The 27,341-nt window shown below is 44.8% G+C and overlaps 1 protein-coding gene across 16 annotated transcripts in view; it reads left to right on the top strand.

Moving 5' to 3' along the window:
• The first annotated feature begins 931 nt into the window (after positions 1-931).
• The window catches only part of grin1a (glutamate receptor, ionotropic, N-methyl D-aspartate 1a), a 37,408-nt gene continuing 10,998 nt past the window's right edge, over positions 932-27,341 (top strand). For 8 of the 16 annotated variants that reach the window (XR_013659270.1, XR_013659271.1, XM_023960488.2 and 5 more), the window contains exons 1-17: positions 1,203-1,833; positions 5,403-5,537; positions 6,992-7,168; positions 10,705-10,767; positions 11,524-11,621; positions 13,669-13,790; positions 15,220-15,394; positions 17,667-17,811; positions 20,670-20,756; positions 21,082-21,217; positions 21,315-21,442; positions 23,622-23,786; positions 25,144-25,262; positions 25,604-25,716; positions 25,934-26,082; positions 26,171-26,328; positions 26,804-26,965. Coding sequence is in view for 10 of the 16 variants with exons in the window: in XM_023960488.2 (XP_023816256.1) it covers positions 1,585-1,833; positions 5,403-5,537; positions 6,992-7,168; positions 10,705-10,767; positions 11,524-11,621; positions 13,669-13,790; positions 15,220-15,394; positions 17,667-17,811; positions 20,670-20,756; positions 21,082-21,217; positions 21,315-21,442; positions 23,622-23,786; positions 25,144-25,262; positions 25,604-25,716; positions 25,934-26,082; positions 26,171-26,328; positions 26,804-26,965 (2,381 nt within the window). In the remaining 6 variants the exon portion in view is untranslated. Of the gene's footprint in view, positions 1,834-5,402; positions 5,538-6,991; positions 7,169-10,704; positions 10,768-11,523; positions 11,622-13,668; positions 13,791-15,219; positions 15,395-17,666; positions 17,812-20,669; positions 20,757-21,081; positions 21,218-21,314; positions 21,443-23,621; positions 23,787-25,143; positions 25,263-25,603; positions 25,717-25,933; positions 26,083-26,170; positions 26,681-26,803; positions 26,966-27,341 lie in introns of all 16 variants that reach the window. The other 8 variants (XR_013659272.1, XM_023960490.2, XM_078955640.1 and 5 more) reach the window with 2 other exon arrangements.

Consider the following 27,341-nt stretch of genomic DNA (forward strand, 5'->3'; position numbering starts at 1 on the left):
GCAAAATAGATCACAAGGAATCTGTGGAGAGGGTGGAGCATGATGACCTAATCTTACTGAGAGCCATCAATTATTCAATTGTTGGAGCAAGTCAAATATAGAAGCAGGTTTGAACTGTTCTCAGTAAGGCAGAGAGTAACACGTCTTTGTGAAACTCATCTGTGACAGAATGGAGACACAACAGAGACAGACTTTCAAACTTTCAGGAAGACTGAAGATTGATGAAGCATCACTGATCCCAATGGAATAATTAAAAATGGTTTTGATTAAGTGGTAAATGCTCACATCCACTGTCACAGACTGAAATTGCAGCACAACTACTCATTTTCACCTGTGGGCGTAAAGCAGGTGGAACAGTACAACATCCCGAGGAACATCAAATGAACATGATTCTGCTTGTCATTGCCCCACTTTGTCCTCCACTGGTTTTCTCAGTGTCAGTGATGCTCTGGTTCTCAGGGTGGAGACAGAGTTCTCATCTTTACTGAAGGTGGAAGCATCATGGGGATGATTAAGGACCAGATCTATGGGAGTAAGTCTGAGCTGCAGTTGTTTCAGGTCATTCTTGCAGAAATCTCACGAGTTTTTCCCCCCCAGCAGGTTGGTTTCCTCATCCTCTGCTGTCAGAATCAAGCATACATGTTCTCTATTTGGAGTTCAGATTCCTGATTCACGGAATAATGAGGAAAGAAATTGATACCAGGAGGCAGTTTCTGTCCTCTTTGTTTTTGTTTGTGTCATTATTATGTGTTTGTGTGTGCGCGCGCGTGTGTGAGTGAGCGTGCTGGATCTGCAGAGAGCTCGCCGTCGGCTCGTGCTCATTCTTCAGGCGCGTGAAGAGCCCCTTGGAGCTCGCGCTTGTTGTAAAAAAGCTTGTTTCCATGGTAACCGGAGGGGGTGATTTTAGTCCCCGCAGAAACTCAGATGCGCGCTCCACTTTCAGCGCGTAACCGCGCGCTGACGCGCCTGCAGATGATTGATGGATGGGCAGCGCGCGTCCTGTGTTGATAGAAAGCGCGAGGCAGCGCACTTCAAACAGTTCAAAGCGGCGCGCGCGGGCCAGCACCATTTGAAGGTGTCGCTCTCTTTGAAGACACACAAAATAATCGAGTCTACGTAAATGTGTCACGCGCATGGAGCACTGTGCACGTGTTTAATCCCAAATCTTTGATGCTGTCACACTGCAGTTCCGGCACCGCGCGCGCAGAGCAGCGGGAGCGCGCAGCACTACCGCGGCGCGCGTCACAGCTGTCAGCACCAAGGACAGCGGCGCTCAGAGTGGGGGAACAGCCTCCGGACCGACACACCGGAACCGTCACCACCGGGGAGGGTCTGACTTGGAGGGGTCCGGGCAGAGAAAAAAGTGGGGGGGCGCAGAAGGCGGTTGGACGTCCCAGCTGTCCATGACATGATCACGCGCATTCCTCCGCAGTGCTGTCGTTTTCTATCCTGGTTTTCTTTTACCTTCTCGTCCTCCCCTCCCTCGCGCTCACCGCCCACCTGGATCTAGTCCGCCTTGTTCTGTGTGAGCCGAGCCCCTCCGACAAAAGCGGCCGGGCTGCGCTGCGCCGTCTGCTCCACAAGATGCGCCTCTTTCTGTTGGCCGCGCTCTTCTCGTGCTCCTTCGCGCGGGCCGGCTGCGAGCCCAAGATCGTGAACATCGGGGCCGTCCTGAGCCAGAAGAGGTACGAGCAGGTCTTCAAAGACGCCGTGACTCAGGCCAACCAGGTCTACGGCAGGGACAAGTTCAAGCTGACCGCCATCTCTGTAACGCACAAACCCAACGCCATCCAGATGGCTCTGTCCGTGTGTGAGGACCTCATCTCCAGCCAGGTACCCCGCTGCCGCCCTCGCATGCGCGCCGCCACATCCCTATGTGAACAAATCCAGCAGATCCTCGCTGATCAAAGTTTCTGCTCGGCAGTAATTCTCTCGGTTCGGGTTCAAGCTCTACTTAAAGCCCCGGTTCTCCTAAATCCCATGCAGAACTGTGCTGACCCAAACCATTTAGCGCATTGTCCTCAGCTGGAACACAGTGAACTCGCAGATCCAAACGTTTCTGCAGCAGCTGGAGCAGCACGAGGAGGTTCAGAGGCAAACTGCTTCACCCTCCACAGATAAAAGATTTCTTTGCAATCACCTCAACAGTTGTGAACAACTAACAGGAGACAGGCGGTGTCTGTTGTTCAGATCTTTTCTGTTACGATCCTGCACATAAAGCTTGGTTTTACAGTTCTTGGCGCTTCTCTTTGTGCTAGATGCTCCTGTACCATGAGTAATGCATGAAGAGTGTGCGCGCTCCAGGAGCTGCAGCTCTCCCACACGCAGACCATGTTCTGCTGTGAAGACCAACACGGTTTCTGAGGCTGAAGGCTCTCATTTCTCTCCCACACAGAGCCAAGCACATGAAGTCCTCCATGTGAGGATGGCTGCTGCTGCATGTGTGGCAGCGCAGAAACCACCCATGCAGGCCCGCGGCGTACACTTCCTCTGATGAGCCTCCTGGGTGCTTTTTTTTTTATAGATAAACTAGTTTGATTTATTTCTTTTCTTCTGGAAATGTCTCGGGTCAAGAAGAAGAAGCTTCATCGCGTTAAATAAAAATGACTTCAGGCCTTTCTTCCCGTTCTTTGGTAATGGATCCGTTTATTAGAATAAAGAAACAAAAAGTGGGTGTTTATGCTAATGAACCATGAAAGCAGCTGTTATTTGCTTTATTTTTGAGGTGAGCAACTATCAAGAAAAAAATGGACTGTTGTTCATCAGAGGCTAAATTACCTCATTTCTGAGACCTGCTGTCATCAGATGATATTTTCCAGTATTTCCACACAGAGTCATAGATTTCTGGAAGAGGGTGCTGGACTGTTAACTGCAGATTAAGCAGCAACAGCGGCACACAGATGCAGAACAAGCGGTGGGGCTTTGGTCCAGGTGAGACGAGCTAGCAGGTGACAAAAGCCGCTCAGATGGACGGCGTGCGTGTGACAGATGGATGTGGTTTTGCTTGGAGCCATCCTTGGAAGATAGACCTCATTTTTGACCCAGCCATATGGACGGCTCAGATCCAGTAAGCCGAGCCCGGCCTGCTCTGCCAACTTTCCCCCCTAGCTTCCCTCAGCTGCAGGCATCTCTGAAGACTGTCCTCAGTGAGGTTCGTTTCTTTAATGCACCACTTGGCCCTCAGTGACTGATGAGCGGCAGCCTCTCCGTTTACACACACAAAAACCCAGAACGACTTGAGTTGGTGTCACAGATTGATGCTTGCAGACACGCAGCATCAAACGCGTCCGTCTTCCCTCTGACGGAGAGGCCGGCGCTGAAGTTGACTTCATCCTGAGGTGGAAAACAGATGTGGGCGCCAAGCGTGAATTAGTGGCTCGATAACGGAGCATCTGCTCTGCTGAATGAGTCGAAAATGTCCCAGATTCCGTGAAGCAAATCATGCAATGTTTCTGGTGACTTGCTTGATTGAAAACTACAAAGGAAGAATTTACAGCAGCTGCTGCGTCCGTCCTGAATCCAAACGTACACATGGACTCAGGGCACTGCAAGAACTAACCCAGGATGCTGTTTGATTTGTTTTTAAGTCATATGCTACGGCAAACTGATGTCAAATGAAAACAAACTGACTTGTTTTGGGAAAATTCATCACTTCCAGAAATAATCTTCATGGGAAAATGTCAATTATACGCTTTAAAGTGAGTCTAAACTTTAAATCCAAAACAGATTGAGATCTGTTCCAGGTTTCTTCTCAACAAAGACTTTTAGCATCAGCAAAAGCTGCACTTACAATTTGCGGAGAACAACATTTGACAAAATACATTTTTTAAATTTGAAATTGGTTTATATCAAGCAACCAAAAGAAAAAAAACAACTAAAGCAGATAAACAAAAGAGATATACAGTACATCAATACACAGATCTTTCAAACTTTGGATCAATAATTTTGACTTAATTGGAAAGTGCACATATTTGCACTTATACATCAAATACATGAAACATGGAATTCATTAAAGGTAAAGTTTGTTAAAAGGAGTTAAATTGTTTGTTTGGAAGGGAAGACGAGAACCTTTTAAATCCCACACTTATTATGTTTCACTTTTTTATTGTACATTCCGGTTCTTAATTTCAATTTAGAGTTATTTCTACTTTACCAGTCCAAGTGCAGATCTCATATCAAATCCATAAGTAGTAATAAGAGTAGTAGAAAGACATTACATCGCTCCAGAAATAAACACCAAAGCAGCAGTCATGATGAGTGATCGCTGCTGTTTTTCTAGACGTAACTGTAAATATATATGAATGTCCGTTTAAAATTCTAATTCTTTTGTAATTTAAAGCAATCATATAAACTGTTGTTTATTTAACAACATTTCCACTGAAGCACAAAGAGCTGTGAGGGTGAAGCATTACGAAGGTCGTCAAACAGAAGTGAGTTAGATTTGTTAAAGATTGATTAAGTGTGTCCTTGACCTTTAAAAAGAGAAACATGCTTGTAACTAATAAAAGTCCTTATTTGAACGTTTCGGCAGAAAGATGGAGATCTAAAACAGTGGAGCAGAAAAAGTGCCCTCTGATCATCTCTTGATCTATTGTCAAAGCGTTCAGGGATTTTTTAAATGATGATTCTGCTGATTTTAGCCAAAATAAAAATACAAATGTGTCGTTTTCTTGGACATATGGTTCCTGTAGAGTCCAATAGAAATGTACCTCTGAGTTGTGGGCGGGACCGTTGGCCCAAAGTAAGCCCGTCCCCACTTCCCATAACCCATCTGTTTACACTTTGTCCCTCACACCCCCTTACAGCCCCTCACACCCCCGAGCTAAAATAAGCTTTGCAACAAAAAGGGTGAACAATACTGGAGCTGTCCAGCCGTCCAGTTCTGATCCAGATTCTAGCCACGACGTGGAAAACAAAGACGTTCATGGATCTGTTTGTCTGCAGGTGGATGCATCAGAATGGAGCAGAGCAGGCCCCCCCCCTGCCTGTTTTCTACATAACAAATATGACTTTTTTTATCTGCTACTGATTCACCACGGTTTGGATAAGGACACATGCAGTTTTAAGCTTCATGCCACAAAAACATAAAAACACCAAAAGCAGCATTTTCATCAGAGTGGCTCTTTAAAACCTCGACATGAACTTTGCAGCTCTTATGGGCATTGCAGCCTAACTCTCCCCCCACCTCAAAGTACATGACCTGCTTAGTTTCATATTCATGATAGAACACATGAAATATTCACTGCACAACCTGCAGGAGTAGCTGACCACATTCTGCTCCTCTGAGCAGTGGGACCTTCTACATTTGTAGAAACGAGGTCGTGTGTCGGGAACCTTCTGATGGGAACATTTCAGTCAAATGCCCCCCCCCCCCCCCCCCCCCCTTCTCTGTGTGTCTGCAGGTCTATGCCATCCTGGTGAGTCATCCCCCACAGTCCAACGACCACCTCACTCCCACGCCCGTCTCCTACACTGCCGGCTTCTACCGCATCCCTGTGGTGGGGCTCACCACCCGCATGTCCATCTACTCTGACAAGGTGAGTGACGGATGCTGCTGCTGGCAGGGAGGAGGTGGAGGAGGAGCAGAGGTGGCGGTGTGAAGGAGCATTACCCTGAGGAGTTCAGATTACATTAGGAACAACAGATTACATGGGAAAGGCAGACATCAATAATGCCTGGACTCAAGAAATGTACCGGCGAGGACCAGGATTCAGTCAAATAATCGCCAAAGCAGGACAGCAGGCGGGTGGGGGTGTTGCAGCAGAGGCTGCAGTTAAATAGTCCTCACATTATTTAACAAAGAACTTTTAGAGGTCACCCTGTTAATGTTTGTGGAGATGCTTCATCAGAGTTCCTGCATTTTATGTTGACTCCTCTCTAAAAAAAAAAAAAGCTGCAGTTGACCTTTGACAACCAAGAGACCATAAAGTCTCCCTGAACTGCAGGAGGTTTCCCTGACTTTAACTTACTGCCCTGCAAACAAAGGCCCCTTAGCAATAATTAAAAAATGTTTACTCGACTGGAAGATTTTCTTTGAATAAGCAAACAAATCTGCCAGTGGGGTAAGAAAAAAAAACTTGTTTTACAGAGAAATCTGGTTACCAACATGTTTTCTCAAACTAGGATTATTTCGCTTCTGAAAAACTTTCTCGAGGAAATACAAGTCTTTCTTAAGATTCAGTTTTTGCAGTGTGGGTGGTGTGTGTGGGGGGGTTAAACTAACTGACATTGGGACCTTCTAGTTTTTAAATGTCTTCATGATTTGGGATCTCCTCAGTCCTTACAACCCCCCAGAACTCTTAGAACCTCAGGTTCTGCTCTCTTATCTGTAGAACCAGGACTCAGCCAGGCCTCCTCTCAGAACCGTGGTTCTCAACTTACCTGAAGCTCTAAGAGTCTCTTTTTAAATGTAAATTAAAGATGCATTTTCGCTTTAGAACAACTCATTTAATTGACTTTTTTATTTGTTTGATTTTTAAGTATTTGATGGCTTTTCTAGTTCATTATTTGTAGATTTTCACCCCTCTCTGTGTTTTAATGACAGCCACAACGTTTCCCTCCATTTTTATGTTTGTCTTTTGTTTGATTCTAATGTGTTTCACGACTTTTCATTGTTTAAACTTGAATTGATTGTTTTAACAGCTTGTCTAGAAATAATGATTGATCAGAGCAGAAAGACAAATTCTTAAAAACGGATGGAAGAAATAACCAAGAAAATGCATGAAAATGTGCAGGTGCCCCCCCCTCACACGTGTCATCCATTAGAACAGGGGTGGGCAATTCCAGGCCTCGAGGGCCGGTGTGTCTGCATGATTTCAAGATAGCCTTTCCCTACTCATGACTGATTACCTGGTACAGGTGTGTCCAGCCAATTAGAACATGCCAGAGCAGGGTATGCTGGAAAACATGCAGGAATGCGGCCCTCAGTGCCCACCTCTGCATTAGAAGGTGTTAATCTTCTCATTTCCTGCCCCCCCCCCCCCCCCCCCAGAGCATCCACCTGTCCTTCCTGCGCACCGTGCCGCCGTACTCCCACCAGGCGCACGTGTGGTTCGACCTGATGCGCGAGTTCAACTGGAACCACATCATCCTGATCGTCAGCGACGACCACGAGGGGCGGGCGGCCCAGAAGAGGCTGGAGACGCTGCTGGAGGAGAGGGAGACCAAGGTGAGATGCCGCCACTGCCGGGAACCCCTTCCCCCTCTCCCTCCCTTCCCCCCCTCAGTGTGTGAGCGGGTGCGTGTGCACGAGTGTGCCAGGACCTGACTCCCCCCATGTGTGTGCACCCCCCCCCCCCCCCGTCGTCTGTCTGAACACATCTCCTCCTCACTGTTGTGTGAACATTGGCTAACATTCCCAGAGACATCAGCAGTGTCTAATGTGGTCTAATCTGACAAAAGTTTGTATGTTTATTTGCTCATCTTCACTTTGCTTTTCGCCATAGTCCAAATGATCCTGTGTCCTTCCACACTGGGAGCAAATAGCGGACTTTAAGGTGGGGCTGTGCAAACCATCACCCGTGTCTGTGAGGCAGAACCCGGATCTTCCAGATCCGTGGCAGATCATGGAAGTGTAGCCCCCGCGTTTGTGGGTCAGGGGGAGCGGTTGAGTTCTAGGTGAAGCGCCACCTTTCCAGAGAAGAGCTGATGCCATCTGCAACTCTGCAAGTGGCTGAGGAAAGATTCTCCTCCTCTTCTTCCTCCTTCTCCTCCGCCTCCTCCTCCTCCTCCTCCTCCTCTCTGGGGCTCTTTGCTGTAATTGTGTGGTGAAGTGAAATGTGTCCTGATTCAGAGATTTAATTAAATCAGAGGCTGACGAGATGCTGACACATGCCCGAGAGTCTGCGGAGAGCTGCTGCGCTCAGACAAAAGCAGGTCAGAAGGAAAGGCTGCAGGAAGCGCGTGCAGCTCACTTCCTGCATCAGAAAAGGAAAATCCTGTTTGAAAAGCCTCTTTTGAGAATCCCAGCACGCCCCTTTAAATCTCAGTTCGGATTAGCTCATTAAGCCCCCCCAATGTCGCTGCAGCCCCCCCCCCACACACACACACATTGGACAAACGCCCCAGGAGGTTTTTCGTCTCATCAGCAATGATTTATGGAGCACTTTTCTACTTTCATCAAAAGAAAATCAGGAAAACTCAACATGTGCGCCTGATGACTTTTGAAAGTCACAAACAGTTTTCATTAAACCACCATTTATGCCCCCCCCACCACCACCACAACCAGCTGCTCTCAAGGAAAAACCACTGTGACAGCTGTGAGCACATCCACTTTGTTTCAGTTCATTTATTCCGCAAATACTCACACAAACACACACACACACACACACACACACACACACACAAACACACACATTTGATCATAATCTATTTGACACGGATCATAATAACGGCTCAGATAATCAAAGAGCCGACATTCACTCAGTGCAACGGAGGTTCGTGAGGATAAAACGAGTTGGATGTGGATCTAGATGCAGCAGAGCCGAGTTTGGCTCAAAGACAAATCAAATTAAAAACATTCGGATCAGAACCAAACTAAGGCTTTGGGTCAGTTGTGGTTCAGGATGGGATCATCCGGGGGAGACTTGATGGAGGGTGCTAAGGCTGATGGCGCCTTGTGTGGAGCAGCTGACAACGAACTTAAGCTGGGGACGTTTTGACCTTAAACGGATGACCTGGGAAAGAAGGCGGGGATGTAGAACCTCCAGAACAGGACTGAGAATCAAACATAAGGAATAAAAACAAAACCACTGGACCTCATAGACTTGATGCAATCATTAAACTTCAGTTAGAAAAAAAGCTTTTTATCCGTCTTTAATCTGCTTCACATGTGATCAATAGACCAGAACCAAACCAGAACCAACATGTGAGAATAAGAGTGTCTGCTGCGGCATTGACAGCAACTACAATATGGATGATGTCACTTCCTGTCAGCTTTTTTTTTTCTCTGGCGTGTTCATTTCCTTGTGCCTGTAAGCATCAGTTTACTGTCAGTCCTTCCTGATGAAGGTGGGCCCTTTCTGTGTTTCCCTGTCGGCAAAGCATGGTGGCAGAGGGATCATAATGTGGGACTTTCTCAGCCCCAGGACTTGGATCCAAACATGATGTCACTTGTACAACTGAATTGAGCGTGAAAAGCTGCTGCCTCAGTGCAGCTCATTTTAACAGTTTTTATTTTCAAAAATGATTTTTGGTTTCTGTCATTTGTTCCGGCGCGGCCTCAGATGCTTCTGCTTTCCGTTTTTCACAGTTTCTGCAGAATCAGTTTTCATTCGGTGTGACACTTGTGCTGACGCTCCCCTGTGGCTGTCTTTGCACGACTTTGTTGACCCCCCTTTTTTCTTTTGGGAAAAATGCGTGAAGGGAGGGGCTCACGCCCGCGTCCTGCAGAGATGCTCTGGATTTCTGACTTCAGTTTGTGTGAAGGCTGCTGGGAAAGGGCTTGACCCTTCTCCTGTGGTGAGATGAGAACATCCAGCAAGGAAACAGATTTTGTTTTTAGCCGAAATATAAGAAAACACTCTTAAGCAGTAATAACAAGGAGGAGGTGCACAGAGGATCAAGCAGAATGTTCTGTAAATGTAATTGAATTAATGCTTTATTAATCTAAATGCATGATTTAGGAACTTGCAGCTCAGAGGCATAGTGCTGTTTGAACTCTTTTTAGTTCAGAACTCGCCAGGTGGTGTCTGGCTGTCTTCACACATATTTTATTGGAAGGTCATGGCGTGCACCATCAGTTACTTTAAGGAAATGTGTTTCATGTCTTGATGTGACTGTGACCATAATGAACACAATGTGAAATATTAATGCCTGCAGCTGATACGAAAATAGAGTTACTTGAAAATCCCTGAGGAGAAGATGGACGCTTTTCTGTAATCCTTGAGAAAAACTGTCCAGAGTGACGGGAGCAGCCGTTCCAAACCGTCCAAGCTGGTTTCTTCTGAAGAGCAGAACCAGCATCCTGAGCGCCGGGACTGAAGCAGCTCTCAGACTTCTCTTCTGATGTGAACAGGAGGATTTCTTGTCGGTTTGCTTGGACAGTGCACATAAGAGCAGAATGGGGGCGTGGGGTGTGAGCGTTGAAGCTGGCAGCTGTGAAGCAGAAACTTGTTTCTTCTCTGCGATTAAGTAGGTCTGGAGTCCTAAAGGACGTCTGCTCATGTGTGCGACCGCTCTACCACCGGCGCAGCAGCCCAGGGCGCCATGAAAGCACTGCAAACAGGTGCACGGCTCACGCCTTTGTTTGCCTGACTGAGACAAACGGTGTGGGGATGATTCTGCGCAGACGCAGCTTTGGAGGACATGCTGAACTTGTGTTTAGCTTTATAGGCTCTGTTCCATAACTAAAAGAAGAAAGTGGGAGGGGTTTGGGTTGAATCTGACGCAATGTTTTGGTCTATTTTCTGCCTAAATGACCTACAATGAATGAGTTTTTCTTCTTTTTAGATGCAGTTTCCACCGAAATGTTCTAGGTCAGAGTGAGAGTTTCTGAACTAAAGGTTGTGACCTTTGACCCCGCCCTCTTCTGACAGGGTGTTGTAGTCTTGAGCCACTGATGTTCTTTGCAAGCCCCACCATTAAAGATCCCAATTTGAAGCAGAAAAGTGGAGATTTGTTGGAATGCTTTACTGCCCTCCATTTTCAACTGTTTATAATATTTTTCTGTGTCTGCATATTTTCTCTGTGCACATTACTCATCAGAATAAAAAAAGGAACTATGAAAACCTCGACCAACTGTCCTATGACAACAAGCGAGGACCTAAGGTATATTTGCATGGTCAATGCACGCCGCCCACCAACTTTCCGAACGTAGCAGCTAGAAACCAGCCCAGACCAGTCACCAGCCGACCCAGAAATGCCCCTCTCTTGGTAGCACGTGTTTGGTTTTTACTTTCAGACATTTCCCCATGGTTTCAATGACGAATGGTTTTGTTATGAAAAGCTTTCATTTTCGGTTATTCCAGAAAAAAGGGAGATGGGAAGAGCGTCCTGCTTTTATGATTTTCATTTTCTCCTTCAGTAAAGGAGTGCATGTCCTCAGAACACACACGCTCACACAAAGACAGTTTGCAAGCTCATTCCTTTGTGGAGGTCCGGTAGTGTGGGAATCAGACTTCTTCCCGTTCCGTAGCACTTCCCTAGTTCTCAGCAGTTTGTTTTTTTATTTTTTCGTTGAGGGGAAACACTCCCCTCTTCCCCCCTTCACCTGTTTTTAGTTACTGGTTGCATTGACCTTCTTCCCCCCCCCCCCCCCCACCACCTAACACATGCACGTTCTCTTTTGGAGCCTTGATAATCCTCAGTTTGCATGCAAACAAATGCAAAAGTCTTTTTTCCCCCCTTCAAGCTTTTTCTTTTTTTAGTTCAGCCGGTTCCCCTGGATCGCTTTTCCTTTTTAATCTCTGTGTCTCGTTTTCAAACGTAATCGACCAAGCTCGAATCCAAGCAGGTAAAGAGGCAGCATGGCGTCTGGGGTAGGGAGAAGTAGCTGGCTTGACCTTTCTTATGCCCCAATCACAGGCAGAGAAAGTCCTCCAGTTCAGCCAGGAGACTAACTTAACTGCCCTGCTGCTGGAGGCTAAAGAGCTGGAGGCCCGAGTCATCATCCTGTCTGCCAGGTGAGCTTTCTCCGGTTCATGGTTCTAGTTCTGGAAAACACTCATACATGAGCAGAGAGAACAGAAACGTAGACGTCGTTCCTAAAGAGCCTTTCAATTCCTAACACAGGTACTGTTGTAGTTTTAGCACTGATTTATGAGGAGTGGGTCTACAGAAGATGTAAATGTGTGCTGGATGATTTTAAAAAATGAATGTCTTGAATGTTTGGGTCTTAAATCGTTGAAGTTCCACTTCAGTGGATTTCTTTTGGAGTAATAGACTCTCAAAACGAGCAAAAAGATCCACAGAATAAGGATCTCTGTAGTGCCTTTCACTTCTCCATTTCAGCAGAAACGCATATCTAACAGTCATACATTGCTTTTGAAAAGATTTACTCCCAACAGTGAAAGAAAATATATATATCGCTGCAGAAATTCACCAGCCTTTTTGGAAACATTTAGACTTTTCCAATGTGTTGAATAAATGTAATGTAGTCTAAGGCAGTGGTCCCCGATCCCAAATCGGTATCATTACCGGTCAGGGGACATTTAGTACCGGGCCGCAGAAAATAAACAAGACAAAATAAATGTTTTACATTTTATTTATGAATTGGTTCTGAAACAAGTTTTATATTGGGAAACTACTGGATTCTCACTTTCACATTCGAACCCATTCTTGAAGGAGGTCAAGGGTTGACTGTATATGAGAACTGGACTGATTAAAACCCTTGTGCTATCTTAGATGACCCCCCCCCCCCCTTCCATTGACGTGTTCTCCCTACCATGACAAAGGTGGATAAAGGTGGAAAGATTTCATGTAATCCATGGACACCAGTGAAGATCACAAATCATTGAAGAAAAAAGGTTCAGCGCACTGTCTAGTGGGTCTAGATGACCCAATCCCAATGTTAAAGTGCCTAGGATTCCAAACAGGAAGTACCTGCTGGTTTTCTAAGAGGACAAAATCCCATAGACTTCTACGGAGAAATAAACAGCTGTTACTCCGTCATTCTATTGGTCAGAAGAACCATCCTGGCTCGGAGACGTTTCTTAGCATGTTCTTGATAATTCTCACTTTCTTCATGACTTTTTTTTTTCTTTATGTTATTTAAGTTCTAAACCAACCAATCAGACATCTCAATATAAGCATGTGTTCTCACATGCAAAATATGAAGGTTTGATTGACAGATCTGATTGACAGATTCCCAAGTAGTAGGGGTGTGGCCTTCCAACAAGCTCACTCCTGATTGGCCAGAATAGTTACCATAGAAACAATGACTAAGACCCACTCTGACAAATCCCTGCTTAATGACATCATCTGGCTCCAACATGGCAGTCTCCATATATGGCGACGGAATTGACTTCATTTCTTTGGAGCCGTAAGTAAAGTTATTTTCAAGACAGTGCGCTGAACCTTTTTTCTTCAATGATTTGTGATCTTCTTCTGGACTAAGCTCAAGTTAACTAAAACAAACATTTTTGGAACATTTCTTTTGGCGGAAAAGATCCAGCGAGGAACCTTAAAATAAAAGAAATCTGCATTTAACAGACAAAAACCCAGGAGTCTTTATTTCAAATATGGATTTATAGTGACAGTTGTTCCCACAGACCATGTTAATAATGATGCAGAATATTCAGCAACCTGTTGTCTAATGTTACGAGGATGTTGCTAATGTGTTGTTTAAAAGGTGGATTCAACTTTATTATTACATTTAAAAATGCCAATTTAGTTACCGTTTCTTCTTTCTTTGTTTTTTTTTGTCTCACTTTTATTTGTCGGACATTGACGTCTGATTTTTAGCTTCTACTTAGACAGTTATTGGTTGAAGGAAAATCCATATCATTTTTAATTTTTCTTTCACAAAATCAAGCAGCATTATATAGAGGATGAAGATGAACTTTACACTCAAAGGTTATGGGCCAACTGGAACCAAAAAAACCCAAAAACATTTTCAGGCCCCCTTCAGCCTCACAGGCCGGTCCATGAAAATATTGTGTGACATTAAACTGGACATTTTTTTAAACTTGATTTTTTAATTATGTCTGTCATTACTGTTTGTTTTCCCAGCGAGGAGGACGCAGCTGCGGTGTACAAGGCCGCCCGTTTCCTGAACATGACGGGCTCAGGCTACGTGTGGCTGGTGGGGGAGCGGGAGATGTCGGGTAAAGCCCTGACCGAGGCGCCGGACGGTACGTTCATCCAGCAGGGATGACCGCTGGCTGGGGGAAAGCAGAACCCACAGGGTTCAGAATGAAACCACGACCATGATGGTTCTCTTGTTCAGGGTTGAGTGTTCAAATGTGACGTGTGTTTGTGTTGAAGTCCTGCTCATCTGTGTTTCTTGTAAAGAGACCGTTTTGCAGCAGATCTGACTGAAGGGTAAGCTGCATCTGTTCTTGTCTTCATGTTGGTGCAAAAACCACAATTTTAATCTTTTTTTTCCAGCAAAAAAGAGCTGGTTGTAGTTTGTTCCCAAACATATCTGCCTTCCACATGCTCTGTCATCTCATCATCCAACACCTCTTTGAGCTGAAAGACATCACCGTCCATAAGTGTTTTAAAATCATAACGTCAGCAGGTTGATGATCAGTTTTTTTCACTTTTGTTGGCTTCAAACAGTCGTTCTTTGTGGGTTGGACTCCTCTGTGTCAGAGTTTAAGGTCCCAGCTAATTAGCTTGCTTATCTAAAGCTACGCTTTTGAGTTATTGACGCTTATTTTTACCTTTTAAACATACTGATTAATGGTCTGATTGTAGCTGCAAACAGCTTGCTCTGAGGAAAGTCAAGAGACTGTCATGTGCGGGGGTGGCTTGAGAGCCGGTAGGACCCAGAATGCAGAGGCGGAGGCACACGGTTCAAGGGCAAGGGGTTTAATGCGAACAAACAAAAGGCGCTGCAGAGCAGGATGACAAAAAACAAAACAAAACAAAACTCACTGTGGCGTGGCGAGGGACAAGAAACGAGGACCATGGCATGACATGAACACCAGACAGGGATAATGGACCAACACAGGAGGAAGGCAGAGACAAGACTTATATACAGACAGGGCAGACAAGACACAGGTGAACACGATCAGGGCACATGGGGACCAAACGAAGTAAAACACAAGAAACAAGACAAGACAGGAAACCTTTCAAAATAAAACAGGAAACAGAACCAAACAAGACAGGACAAGAACTAAAGCGAAAAACAAGACAACAAACTGAAACCATGACAGAGACGCTGCCTTGACTAAGATGCAGTGGATGATCCAGACACCTTAAACCAGTAAAAAAAACCAGGAGCTGGTTCTCACTGAGGGATTGAACAGAGATACGTTTGACATTTGCTCCAGATCTTCTCAGAAGTCTGCATTTTGCTGTGATGGAGCCCTGAAATAGTTGCTACAGGTCTTACAGAAGAACAGAACTGATGCCCAAAGGAAGCAGCAGTAATCATACATTTAATTTGAGTTTTTTTCTTCCTTAAATGCTTCTGAAACAACAGTTTTGAGCTGGTCCTCTTGGCATTTAGGAAACATCCAGGATGGATTATGATGCTGTTGAGTCAGATGTTGCATCTGAGGCAGAGCAGCAGGAAGTCTTTGCTCAGGTGGGGGATTGTCTTTGCTGTCTCAGGGCTGATCGGCCTCCAGCTCATCAACGGGAAGAATGAATCGGCTCACATTAACGATGCGGTGGCCGTGGTGGCTCAGTCCATCCAAGAGCTCTTTGAGAAGGAGAACATCACAGAACCCCCCCGAGGATGTGTGGGAAACACCAACATCTGGAAGACAGGACCCCTCTTCAAGCGGTGAGACAAACATTTCCCCTTTAAAACAACATTTACTGCAGAACTGGTTAAACTAGAATAGAAACAAGAAGCACCATGTTCTCGGTTACACTTGAAAATAATTCTACTCCTATTTATTTGCTGAAGATGCATTTATTTTATCCAGTTTTTATCAGTATGCACATTATGCACTATTATTATTGATAGCAGAATGTCTGGAAACAAAAAGTTACTCAGATTTTATTTACAAGTTTTCAATCACATTTCTGTATTTACAGTTATTTATAACGAACAACTATTTTGGCAATGATATTATTAAAATGTTTTTTTTTTTTTTTTACTGATTAGCTTTAAAGCGCAGAAACTATATACTTTTCAAGCATAGCCTTCTTTTGACTGTAATAGCTGCAGCTCTGCAACACCACAATCTAGGCTTTTTTGTTGTTTTGGAATAAATTTCTGATGTTTGGTAGTTTTTTCACTGATTTCCTTTTTTTAAAGTTACTTTAAACTAGGGCTGCACGATATGAGGAAAACCTGCGATATGCGATATTAGTGATCAATGTTGCGATAACGATAAATTTGTGGTAAATAAACAAATAGAAAAATAAACAAAAACATCATTCCCATTTCATTGCAACAGTTTAAAAATTATACTCCAAATGACCCTCATCGACATGGGGGACAAACATCTAACATAATAGGCCTCCATCTGATTGGTCAAAGCATAAAGGGATTTATTTGATTCGTTAAATGCTTCAAGCTGCTAGAAGATTGTTTTAACACATTTTGGGTTTGCGATTTATTGCGATATTCGCCGTCTTTTGCAATATGCATATTGCAGAGCTGGATATTGCGATAACGATAAATTTGCGGTATATTGTGCAGGCCTACTTTAAACCAATATTTGGTTGACGGCGTTTTACTTCTTCTTAAAGACTCACTCTGATGAAAATTGTGTTTTTAACATGTTCTTGTGGTATTTTTCTGATGATGGAGGACGTGTAAAGAAAATTAAGCTCAAAATTGCATTTCTGCGTATTTCTTTATTCAAATGGTGAATCAGAATTAGATGAAAAAGCATGGTGATGTTGAAAATACACTGGGGAGGGGCCACAAGCTCCCTGCTCCGCTCCATTCTGATGCGTCCAGCTTCAGACGTCTTTTGTTTTCCTCGTCTTAGCTGGAATCTGCATCAGAACTGCCCGACTGATAGCTCCAATATTGCTCACCATTTCTGTTGCATGTTCAGTTGTGGGTGTGAGGGGCTACAAGCAAGAAGAGTTTTTAAACAAAGAAATTATGAAAAGTGGGGCAGGCTTACTGTGCCCCAATGGTTCCGCCCACAACTCAGATAGTTTCTGAACTACTGGAGAAACTATGTCCTAGACCTAGAGGACAACGCTGAGTTTGGCTAAAAACGTCATAATCATAACTGAAACACCACTGAAAACGCTTTGAAATAGATCCAAAGATGATCGGAGTGGGACTTTAGAGTGGTTTAAAATTAAAATGAAAGATGCTGTCATTTGAGTACATATCTTGTCTGTATTAATCTGAAATCTATAGGAGCTAGAGATAGAGATATTGTTTATTGATCCCACGTTGGGGAAATTCAATTATTACAGCAGTTCAGTGCAAAATAGAGAAAAAAGAAGAACAGCAATGTGCAAAAAGAATGAAAAGCTGTTTAAAAATGTGCAAAAATGCAAAAGTAATGACATTTAACAACAACAAGAATCTACACCTATATACACTAGTAGGACATAACATTTGTTATACATAAAATAAAAATTAAATAAAGTAAAACACAGAACATTCGGATGGGCTATGGATGCATGATAAATTGAGGCATTGCACAATCTAACAGCTGTTGGAATGAATGACCTGCGGAACCTTTCCTTCCTACATGGGGGGTGTAACAGTCTGCAACTGAAGGAGCTGCTCACCGCCTCCACTGTCTGATGTAGTGGGTGAGAGGTGTTGACCATAATGGATGTTAGCTACTTTAAAAATGGCTCAACATCTATGTTTCTGCAGAAATGATGAAAATCTGCAGATTCTCGTCTTGTTTTGGCTCAAATTCAAAAGTGTCTTTCCCAAGGACAAACTTTCAGCAGATCCACTCACTAGTTACTTCTGATGAGCATCAGAAGGATTTCCAGCCGGTTGAACAGTGGTAAATTCTCATGTGTCGTCAGTCACAGTGTAACAGACAGACCGCCCAGAAAGCCGGTGCTCTCCTGATGCAGAGGTCACGAATCCAAACAGGCCCATCTTTCTTTGTCTGCAGGGTTCTGATGTCGTCCAAGTATCCAGAGGGCCTCACAGGACGCGTGGAGTTCAACGATGACGGAGACAGGAAGTACGCGCACTACAGCATCCTCAACTATCAGAAGAGTCGCCTTGTTCAAGTTGGCATTTACAACGGCACGCAGGTGAACGTCTTTCAGGAGCTCAGGTGCATTCAGGGACATTTTTCCCTTCAACTGCAAGTTATGCTGCACGCAGAAAAGCAAAAACAAAATCCCTGACAGCTTGAGGTGATGCACATCTGTTACTGTTTATTAGCAGAGAAAACAAATGATGATAGATCTGACATGATGCACCGTGGCACAGACAGAGGGATCTCAAGGAGTCACCGGTGAAACGGATGTATTGGATATTAGATATGTTCATAAAACAAGGCAGACAGAACTGGATGATAAGACAATGGATTCAGTCACATTTGAAGCTAAATCACCTCTAAAAAGGAACCAAAGACACTAGAATGACTCTTTTACTGTGTCTTTCAGCAAACTCTTCTCTCTGGTGGTTTTATTATTGTAACACGTTTTCTTTAGTGGCTAAATTTAATACTGACTCAGACAGGAGCATGAAAAATGGTTTCATTTTTGTATCCAGGACAAAATGTTTCCCAAAGTGACCTCAAAGAGATGAATAGCCACCAGACGAAAAAAAACCAAACATCTATGAATATTTTAGCTCTCCCCCAAAAAACCTGACACCTGCAATGATTGTGATCCTGAAGACACATGAAAGAATACAAGACAAAGCAGACACACAAAAGGATCCAAGTTGTTGTTTTTCAACTGTTTTTCAATTTTAAACCTGCAGGGTCTTTTTATAGTTAAAACAGTCTGTCATTGGCATTAGCTACTAGCTTTGCTGCTCAAATGGGCTAATTTAAAGACTAAAGCCCCCAAATTATGACAAGTGCGTGTGAGAAAGATCCACTTCAAACTCAGGTGAATCTGATGATCGACCTCCTGCTTCCTGGTGTAAGGGAAGATTTATTGATGTTAACTCCAGCTCCTGCTGTCTTTTTTACACTAGTAACCTTTTTCCTCTTCAGTGGACGAAATGAGTTTAGATCTTTTGCTGATATTGTAGGTTCATCCATGTAACCCTCGTTCTATCCTAGGCACTTTAACATTGGGAGTTGGGTCATCTAGACCCACTAGACAGTGCGCTGAACCTTTTTTCTTCAATGATTTGTGATCTTCACTGGTGTCCATGGATTACATGAAATCTATTCACCTTTATCCACCTTTGTCATGGTAGGGAGAACACATCAAAGTAAGGGTGGGGTCATCTAAGATAGCACAAGGGTTAAAAAGACACTGACAGTACGTCATCTTAATGATAGATTTATTTAAACAGTGAGAGATTAAAAATAATCATGAAGAAAATTAAGAAATCCAAGATTTGATATACATTTATTTGCATTTCTTCAAAGGAAATAAATATCTGGTCCCCTAGTAATCATTAAGAGTTCTTTCTGGTTCACACAGACCAGTTAGACTCTCCTATGCAACCAACCTGTCACCTGAATTGAAGTTTGAACTAATCACCTGTAGAAAAGACTCCTGTCCACAGAATCTGTCAGACTCCAAACTCTCCAACATGGAAAGACTAAAGAGCTTTCAGTGAATTTAAGGGAGAAGATTGTAGACCTGAACAAGACCAGACTGTAGTCAAAGCAGGTGGAACCACAGTCACCAAGAAAACTGTTGGAAAACTGTACAATTATTTCACATCTTTCAGAGCTCACATAGTCCCCCTGCTTAAGAAGACACGTGTCTTTCGTTTACCAATGAACACCTTCATGATTTAGATAATGATTGGGAGAAGGTGCTGTGATCTGGTAAGAACCGAAATGGAGCTCTTTGGCATCAACTCAACCCCTCGTATTTGGAGGAAGAGAAATGCTGCTGATGAACCCAAGAACACCATCCCCACCATCAACCACGGAGGTGGAAACATGATTTGGGGGAGTTTTTTCTAAACAAAGCTGCTTTATCATGTAGATGGGAGGATAGGCGGAGCTATGTACCATCAAATCCTGAGTGACAACCTTCTTTCTTCCACCAGGAGGCCTAAATTGGGGGGTTGATTGGTCTTCTAATGGAATAATGACCTAAAACAAACCAAGCTAACCAAGGTATGGCTAAAAAGAAGCACATTAAGGTCATGGATTGGTCGAGTCAGTCTCTGGACCTCCATGGAGAGAGCTGAAGCTCAGAGTTGCTAAGCAACAGCCACCAAAATGTGACTGATTTAGAAGTCATTTGTAAAGAAGAGTGGAGCAAAATTCCTCCTGAAATGTGCAGAGACCGGCTCATCAACTACAAGAAACGTCTGACCTCTGTGCTGCTAATGAGGGTTTTGCCACAAAGTATAAAGTCTTTCCGCAAAGAGGGTTCAAATACTTATTGTCCACAATGAAAAGCAATAAATTTAAAATAAATTCTTTAAAGTGGATTTCTTGATTTTCTTTGTAATTTTCTATCTCTTGCTGTTCAAATGAACCTACCATCAGGATGACAGACTGGAAATTACTTTTTAAGTGGGCATTCCTTCAATATTAGCAAGGGATCAAATACTTATTTCCTCCACTCTATGAGAGATGAGGAGAAATTATTCCACTTCTCTTCTTCCAGATCCCAAATAAAATAATTTTCAGATCAATTTTTATCCATCAAATTCATTTTTTTATGTGTCAGATCTTAATGGAGGTCCTATTGACAGCATGTTGCTCCTTCACCCTGAGTTACAGGGATTGTGTGTCAGAGGCCGCAGGGTGAACCTGTCAGGCTGCTCTGAGGGGAATCAGCTCTACGGCTCCCTGTAGGAATGATAAGTTATTCATTCCTGAGATCCAGTATGTGAGGGGACGTGAAAAACTGCTGAGCTGTTTCACCGTGACCCTGACTCATTAGCCATGCTCACCCGCAGTGTTTCCGAAGCAGCAGGCCTTCTGTCAGCACTCACCTGTAATCCCGCTCCCCTGCAGGTGGTGATGAACAATCAGCGGAAGATAATCTGGCCTGGAGGAGAGACGGAGAAACCACAGGGCTTCCAGATGTCCACTCGGCTAAAGGTGGGGTCCTTTGCTGAGCTGCTGCAGCGTGACAGTGGCGTCCACACAGGCACGGTGTGGATCTGGGCTGACGTGCCGCCGCCGGACAGCTCTCAGGGATGTGTGAGGCACGGCGGAGTGAAGCCGATCCTCTGCTGACGTATCTGTTCTGACTTTTATCCCTTCCTGCTGTCTCAGAGAATCTTCACTGTGACCTCGCCAGTAACTCGTCTGTCACTCTGTGTTTTCATGTGTCTGCTCACTGCTGAGCTTCTCCCAGTGTTTCTCCTGCTCATGTCTCGCAAAGAACCATCAGATCAACAGCTCAGTGTCCTGTCTGCTGCAGATAGTGACCATACACCAGGAGCCTTTTGTGTATGTGAAACCCACCATGCTGGATGGGACCTGCAAGGAGGAACTGACCCTGAACGGAGTCCTAATAAAAAAGGTCATCTGCACGGGGCCCAATGAGACCATCCCAGGTAAGAGTGAGACATTTTCATGGCTGTGCTTCGGTTCGGCTCGTGGAGGATTGCTCTGCTTTTGGTGTCACAAACATCATTGTTGCTTTTCTTTCAGGGCGCCCCATCATACCTCAGTGTTGTTATGGATTCTGTATTGACCTCCTGATCAAGTTGGCGATGACCATGAACTTTACTTATGAGGTGCATTTGGTGGCCGATGGAAAGTTTGGAACTCAAGAACGGGTGAGTTTTACTTTAAAGCCTTTTACTGAATGACGCACGCTTGGTGTGCTGACAGAAACCAATCTTTTTCTGGTTTTGCTCACACCAGCGATCCCCAACCCCCAGGCCGTAAACCAACACTGGTCAATGGAACAGTTGGTATCGGGCCGCAGAGGAAAAAAGAGCACATTTAATTTATAAACTGATTTTGAAAGAAGTTTTATTTACATCCGCTACTTTCTTAAAGCAGCTGAGTCGACCACTAAACTAAAACCTCCAAGCTAGCAAGGTTGACAAAAAACAAACATGTTTGAAAAGTTTCTTTTGGCCGAAAAGTTCCAGTGAGGAAACGGAAGAGCCTTCGACTTCATACGTACATGCCTACAGACTGCCAGTACACACCCACAGACTGCCAGTACACGCCCACAGACTGCCAGTACACACCCACAGACTGCCAGTGCACGCCTTCAGACTGCAAGTACATGCCTACAGACTGCCAGTACACGCCTACTGACTGCCAGTACACGCCTACAGACTGCCAGTGCACGCCTTCAGACTGCAAGTACATGCCTACAGACTGCCAGTACACGCCTTCAGACTGCAAGTACATGCCTACTGACTGCCAGTACACGCCTACAGACTGCCAGTGCACGCCTTCAGACTGCCAGTATACACTTACAGACTGCCAGTACACGCCTACAGACTGCCAGTACACGCCCACAGACTGCCAGTACACACCTACAGACTGCCAGTATATGCATACAGTCCTCTGATCATCATTCATAAGCATTCATCCACCAGTGGAACCACACTGGAGGCAGGGAGGGTAAGGTGTCTTCGAACCCTTTGATCATCGGCCAACCTGCTCAGCTGCTGGAGCCACATGAGGCGCCTTATTGTGTGGAAAGTGAATTCTAAGGTAGCATTCAGGTTAGAAGTTGAAAAAGATTTGAGCTGACACACAATAGCTCTGTCAGAGTAAATATTTCCATCTACAAATGAACAGTAGACTTTAAAAATACTCTGGAGACACAGTTTGAGTTCTCAGCATCCCGGGTGGTTTGTTTGGGAACTTGCAGCAGCACACATTTTAGCCAAGATGTTTTGTCGTACAGACTTGTTCCGTGTCCTTACATTCACAGCTGAGCTGCTGTGTTGTGTTATACTTATCTTCATGTTAGATTAGTGAAGCCCTGTCACCATGTGTTTGCACATGTGAGCAGAGGGATCAGAGAAAGATGTGCATGCCTTGCTGCTAAATGCAAACGCTGCTAACTCTGGATAATGGATGCATGGCTGATCCCTGACTTCCCAGCCCTCTTTGACGCCAGCTTGCCTCTTCATTGGTTGTGCAGCTTGGGGGTTGGCTGCACGCTGAGCACAGCCTCTAAAATCAGCCTCAACATCCCAGTGAATCACAAATTCCACTGGGGCAGAAATCATTCAACGCTGCATGTTACGGGACGTCCAGTGTGCAGCAGCTCAAAGATCCCAGTTGGTGTGAGTTAGTGGCATTCTGGGCATGCATGAAGGATTCTTCCATGTTCCTTTAAGCCTGACATTTCTTTGAAAGCTGGTTTTCAGATGCTCTACGAGTGCAGTTTACTTTAAGGAGAAAAAAGATGTGTCACTCTGGACGCCCTCCGTCAACCAGATGGACCTGTTCACTCACATCAACGCAAATATCACACAACAACACTTTTATGGAGAAAACAACCTCAATAAAACTGTGAAAATTGTGCTTTTTGTTCAGATTGTTGTGTCATTCTTATAACTAAGTCGTATGTTAAGAAACGATCCAGTTCTTCAGTATTTGGGTCCAACACAAACTTCTTTTCATGGCAGAAGTGAACAACGTGAAGGCACAATCCTGATTGAGCTTCTTCTAATGTGTTTGAGCAACATCCTGAACCCACGTTTGTGTGGTAACATAAACTAATCCAAATACTGGGATAGAAGATACATGGACTTAACGTTGAATAGGAATAAGCCCAGAACCATGGTTAGTGTGAGGGCATAGTTCAGCTTTCTTTTCCTACAGAAACTGTGAACCGCAGGGACCAGCAGCTCCACTCGATTCTCACCTTGTACTTGTAACACATCCTGTCTATTTTCACTCAAACCCCAGATGTCTGTGAACATTCAGAGATGTGGGCACTGACAGTAACAGCTGATTCTCTCTCTTCTGTTTGGACCTCAGGTGAACAACAGCAACAAGAAAGAGTGGAATGGGATGATGGGAGAGCTCCTGGGGGGCCTGGCTGACATGATCGTGGCCCCACTGACTATAAACAACGAGCGAGCCCAATACATCGAGTTCTCCAAACCCTTTAAATACCAAGGTCTCACCATCCTGGTTAAAAAGGTCAGTTTGTGCCCCGAGCCATGAGATGTGAAGTGTTGAGTACCACGAGGGAAATACAACAAAAGGACACTCTTAAGCATTTGGTAGAAATTTTAGTCCAAACTGACGTTTCTCATAGTTGAAGAGGAGGTTTCTGCACATATCAGGGGGAATTTTGTTCCACTCTTCTTCACAAATGACTTCTTAATCAGTCAGATTTGGTGGCAGTTGCTTAGCAACTCTGAGCTTCAGCTTCCTCCTTAGGTTTTCTATAGGATTGAGGTCCAGAGACCCGCTGAGCCACTTCATGACCTTGATATGACTTCAGTCATGTGACCTGCACCAAACAGTGGTTTAATGGTGGCAGCTTACCATTCAAAAGTTGCTCGTAGATCTTGCAAATGATCATGTTTATTTGTTCAAATACACAAACTCGTTTTGTCTGGATTTTACTTTTAGAAAGATTTAAACAAAAGAAGTCCTGGTCTGTGTCTCCATTGATCTGTTTATCTGATGAGCTGTGTTGGGAAAGTTACTTTAAAGACCCACGCCAAAGAAAATGATGTTTTTGCTGTTTTTTACATGTTTGTTTGAGAATCTTTCTAAGAGAGGACACATATATAAAGTAAATTAAGCTTTAAATTGCATTATTTAATTCAAATTGTTGTGAATTAGGAGGAGACCAAAAAAAAATGCCTTTGGAGAAGCTTGTAGGAGTGACAAAGGGGCTACAATAAGTGGGTCACAAGCGGGGGTGGAGCTATAGGGGGGCAAAGGGTGAGTTGCTCCCCCTCCATGTAAAATATTCTAGCTCCACCCCTGGCCACAAGCTTCCTGGCAATGCAATAGCCATAGTTACTCACAGCTTAATCCAAAAAAGTTAGCTACTGAATTACTGTCAGAAAAGTAGATAATCACCAAGAAGAGTATTTGTGTTACTGTGAAAACATGACTGTGCATCAAAATGTCAATTTTCCGAACAATTTTCACAGGTCAGTTGAAAAACTCTGATTGTAGCCAAGCATTACGCAAAACCCTTTCAGTCTGGGTAATGTGAGCAGAACTGCTAAATTACTGTCCAGCCTGGAGTTTGAACCCCAGTTGAGCAGTCAAGTTACTTAACCCAACAAGTTACGACCAATGGGATTCAGAAATGAAAGAAATCTGCATTTATTGGTTTCTATTCATTTATCGCCGATTAGAGTTCCCATATTTAGTTTAGCAGTGTCATGCTGTCTTCCTGTGCAAATTAACAATTTAAAGACTGACAACAATTTGAGAATTTTGTGTCAGTAAGAATGTTTGAACGGGTTTTTCCGTGTGGTTGTCTCCTAAAGTGAAGTACCACAGTAACCCGCAGTGGTGTGTGTGTTTATAGGAAATCCCGCGCAGCACTCTGGACTCGTTCATGCAGCCGTTCCAGAGCACGCTGTGGCTGCTGGTGGGTCTTTCGGTGCATGTGGTGGCGGTGATGCTTTACCTTCTAGACCGGTTCAGGTACAAGGAGGACTTGTTTGTGTGTGAATGTGTGTCCATGTATGTGCATAGATGCCAATCCACGTCTGGATCAGCGTGTGTGTGTCTGTGCACTCCTGAGCTCTGCAGATCTTCCCTCGTGTGGAGGACATGGACGGTAGAGCTGAAGATTGGCTTCCACCATCCCACCGCTTGCTCTGTCCCTGTGCTTCTGCCTGTTGTCTCTCTCAGAACCTCCTCTGACTAGCTTCACTTGCTCTTGTTCAGACGTTTCTGAATCTGCCCAGCGTTTCCTGCCCTGTGCTCCTTTCATACAGTCTCTCATTTCCCATTATGCATCCCTTATGATCTCCCTCTTCCAGTCCGTTTGGAAGATTCAAAGTAAACAGTGAAGAAGAAGAGGAAGATGCCCTCACCTTATCATCCGCCATGTGGTTCTCCTGGGGAGTGTTGCTGAACTCTGGAATTGGAGAAGGTGAGGCAAAGTAGGAGGTGATGGCTGAGTAAAAAAAACTGCTTCTGCTTGTTCTCTGTTTGTTCTGCATTGTTCACATTGTGGGTCCTTCCAGACCATTCAGAGACAAATCCTATTTGGTGTAATTAATACAGTGACCATGTTTAAACTGACCCGATTACGGCTTGTGGGCATGATTGCAAATGGAAAAGCCCAGAAGACTGACCTCTGTTGACAGGTGCCCCACGCAGCTTCTCAGCCAGAATCCTGGGCATGGTGTGGGCCGGCTTTGCCATGATCATTGTGGCTTCTTATACTGCCAACCTGGCTGCCTTCCTGGTGTTGGACCGGCCCGAGGAGCGCATCACTGGCATCAATGATCCAAGGGTGAGAATTCCAGCATTGGGAATTCACTCTCATCAATGGGAATGTCCATAATGCGTGTCACCTGCGGCTTGTCCTTTTTCGGTTGCAGCTGCGGAATCCATCTGACAAGTTCATCTATGCGACGGTGAAGCAAAGCTCCGTGGACATCTACTTCCGCCGGCAGGTCGAGCTGAGCACGATGTACCGCCACATGGAGAAGCACAACTACGAAAGCGCCGCCGAGGCCATTCAGGCTGTGCGCGACAAGTGAGTCTCGGCCAGGCCGGGCCGACCAGGGAAGGAGTCGGCCGGCTGAAGCACATAGGCTAGGGCTAGTTCAGTCACGTAAGGGGGAAGGACATGGACCTCAGAGCCAGGTGGAAGTTGCAGGACTTACTGCAATGTTTCCACTGATTCAGGTCCATTCCCTAGCCAGTACAGGTGTTCAGGGAGCAGCACCTCGACCAGTGTCAGGCTGAGCTAACACCCAGTACAGGAGCACCTCTTTCAGGTTTTACCCAGGCGAACATCTGTGACATGGACGCAATCCAGGTGGGGGCAGCCCTCACCCGACTCGATTTGGGCGACGGCTCAGATTGCCAGTGAACGCTGAGTGAGGGTGGGAGCCGTAAATGTGTATGTAAATCATTGTACTGTTGCACCGTAACCCCCTCCTTCCACTCCTCCTCCTTCCTCCTCGTCCTGCCTCCCTTTCCCTCCTCCTCCTCCCCCCCCCCCACAGCAAGCTGCATGCTTTCATCTGGGACTCTGCGGTGCTGGAGTTTGAAGCCTCGCAGAAGTGTGACCTGGTAACCACGGGAGAGCTGTTTTTCCGTTCGGGCTTTGGCATAGGCATGCGCAAGGACAGCCCCTGGAAACAGAATGTGTCCCTGGCCATTCTCAGGTCTGTCCCAGCAGAAGCTGCATTTTATCGTATGACTTTCTTTTTTTTTTTTACGGCCATGTTTGGGTCTTTTCCTTTCATTCAGTGCATTGCCTTATGTCACATGTCTGTGTTGTCCTCCCTGTCCTGCACTATCTGTCTGTCTGTCTGTCTGTCTAGCTATTTCAAAGTTGTCTGGGAGCGGGCGGCTAGGGCAACCTATTTGAAAGTTCTCACATGACGTCAAATTTTGAGTGAATAGCCCCCCTGGAGGGCAAAAAGCTACACTTATCCCAAGCTTCTGAAGACAGAGAATGCTCCACTTTTGGAAAAAAATGTTTGCCGTTAATGTTTTTGTGCACTCAGACGAGCTGTCATCCCCAGTGGGAGAGGACAA

The sequence above is a fragment of the Oryzias latipes genome, chromosome 12 (genome assembly GCF_053564925.1).
Source record: "Oryzias latipes strain Hd-rR chromosome 12, Olatipes_Hd-rR_3.1".
NCBI lineage: Eukaryota > Metazoa > Chordata > Actinopteri > Beloniformes > Adrianichthyidae > Oryzias > Oryzias latipes.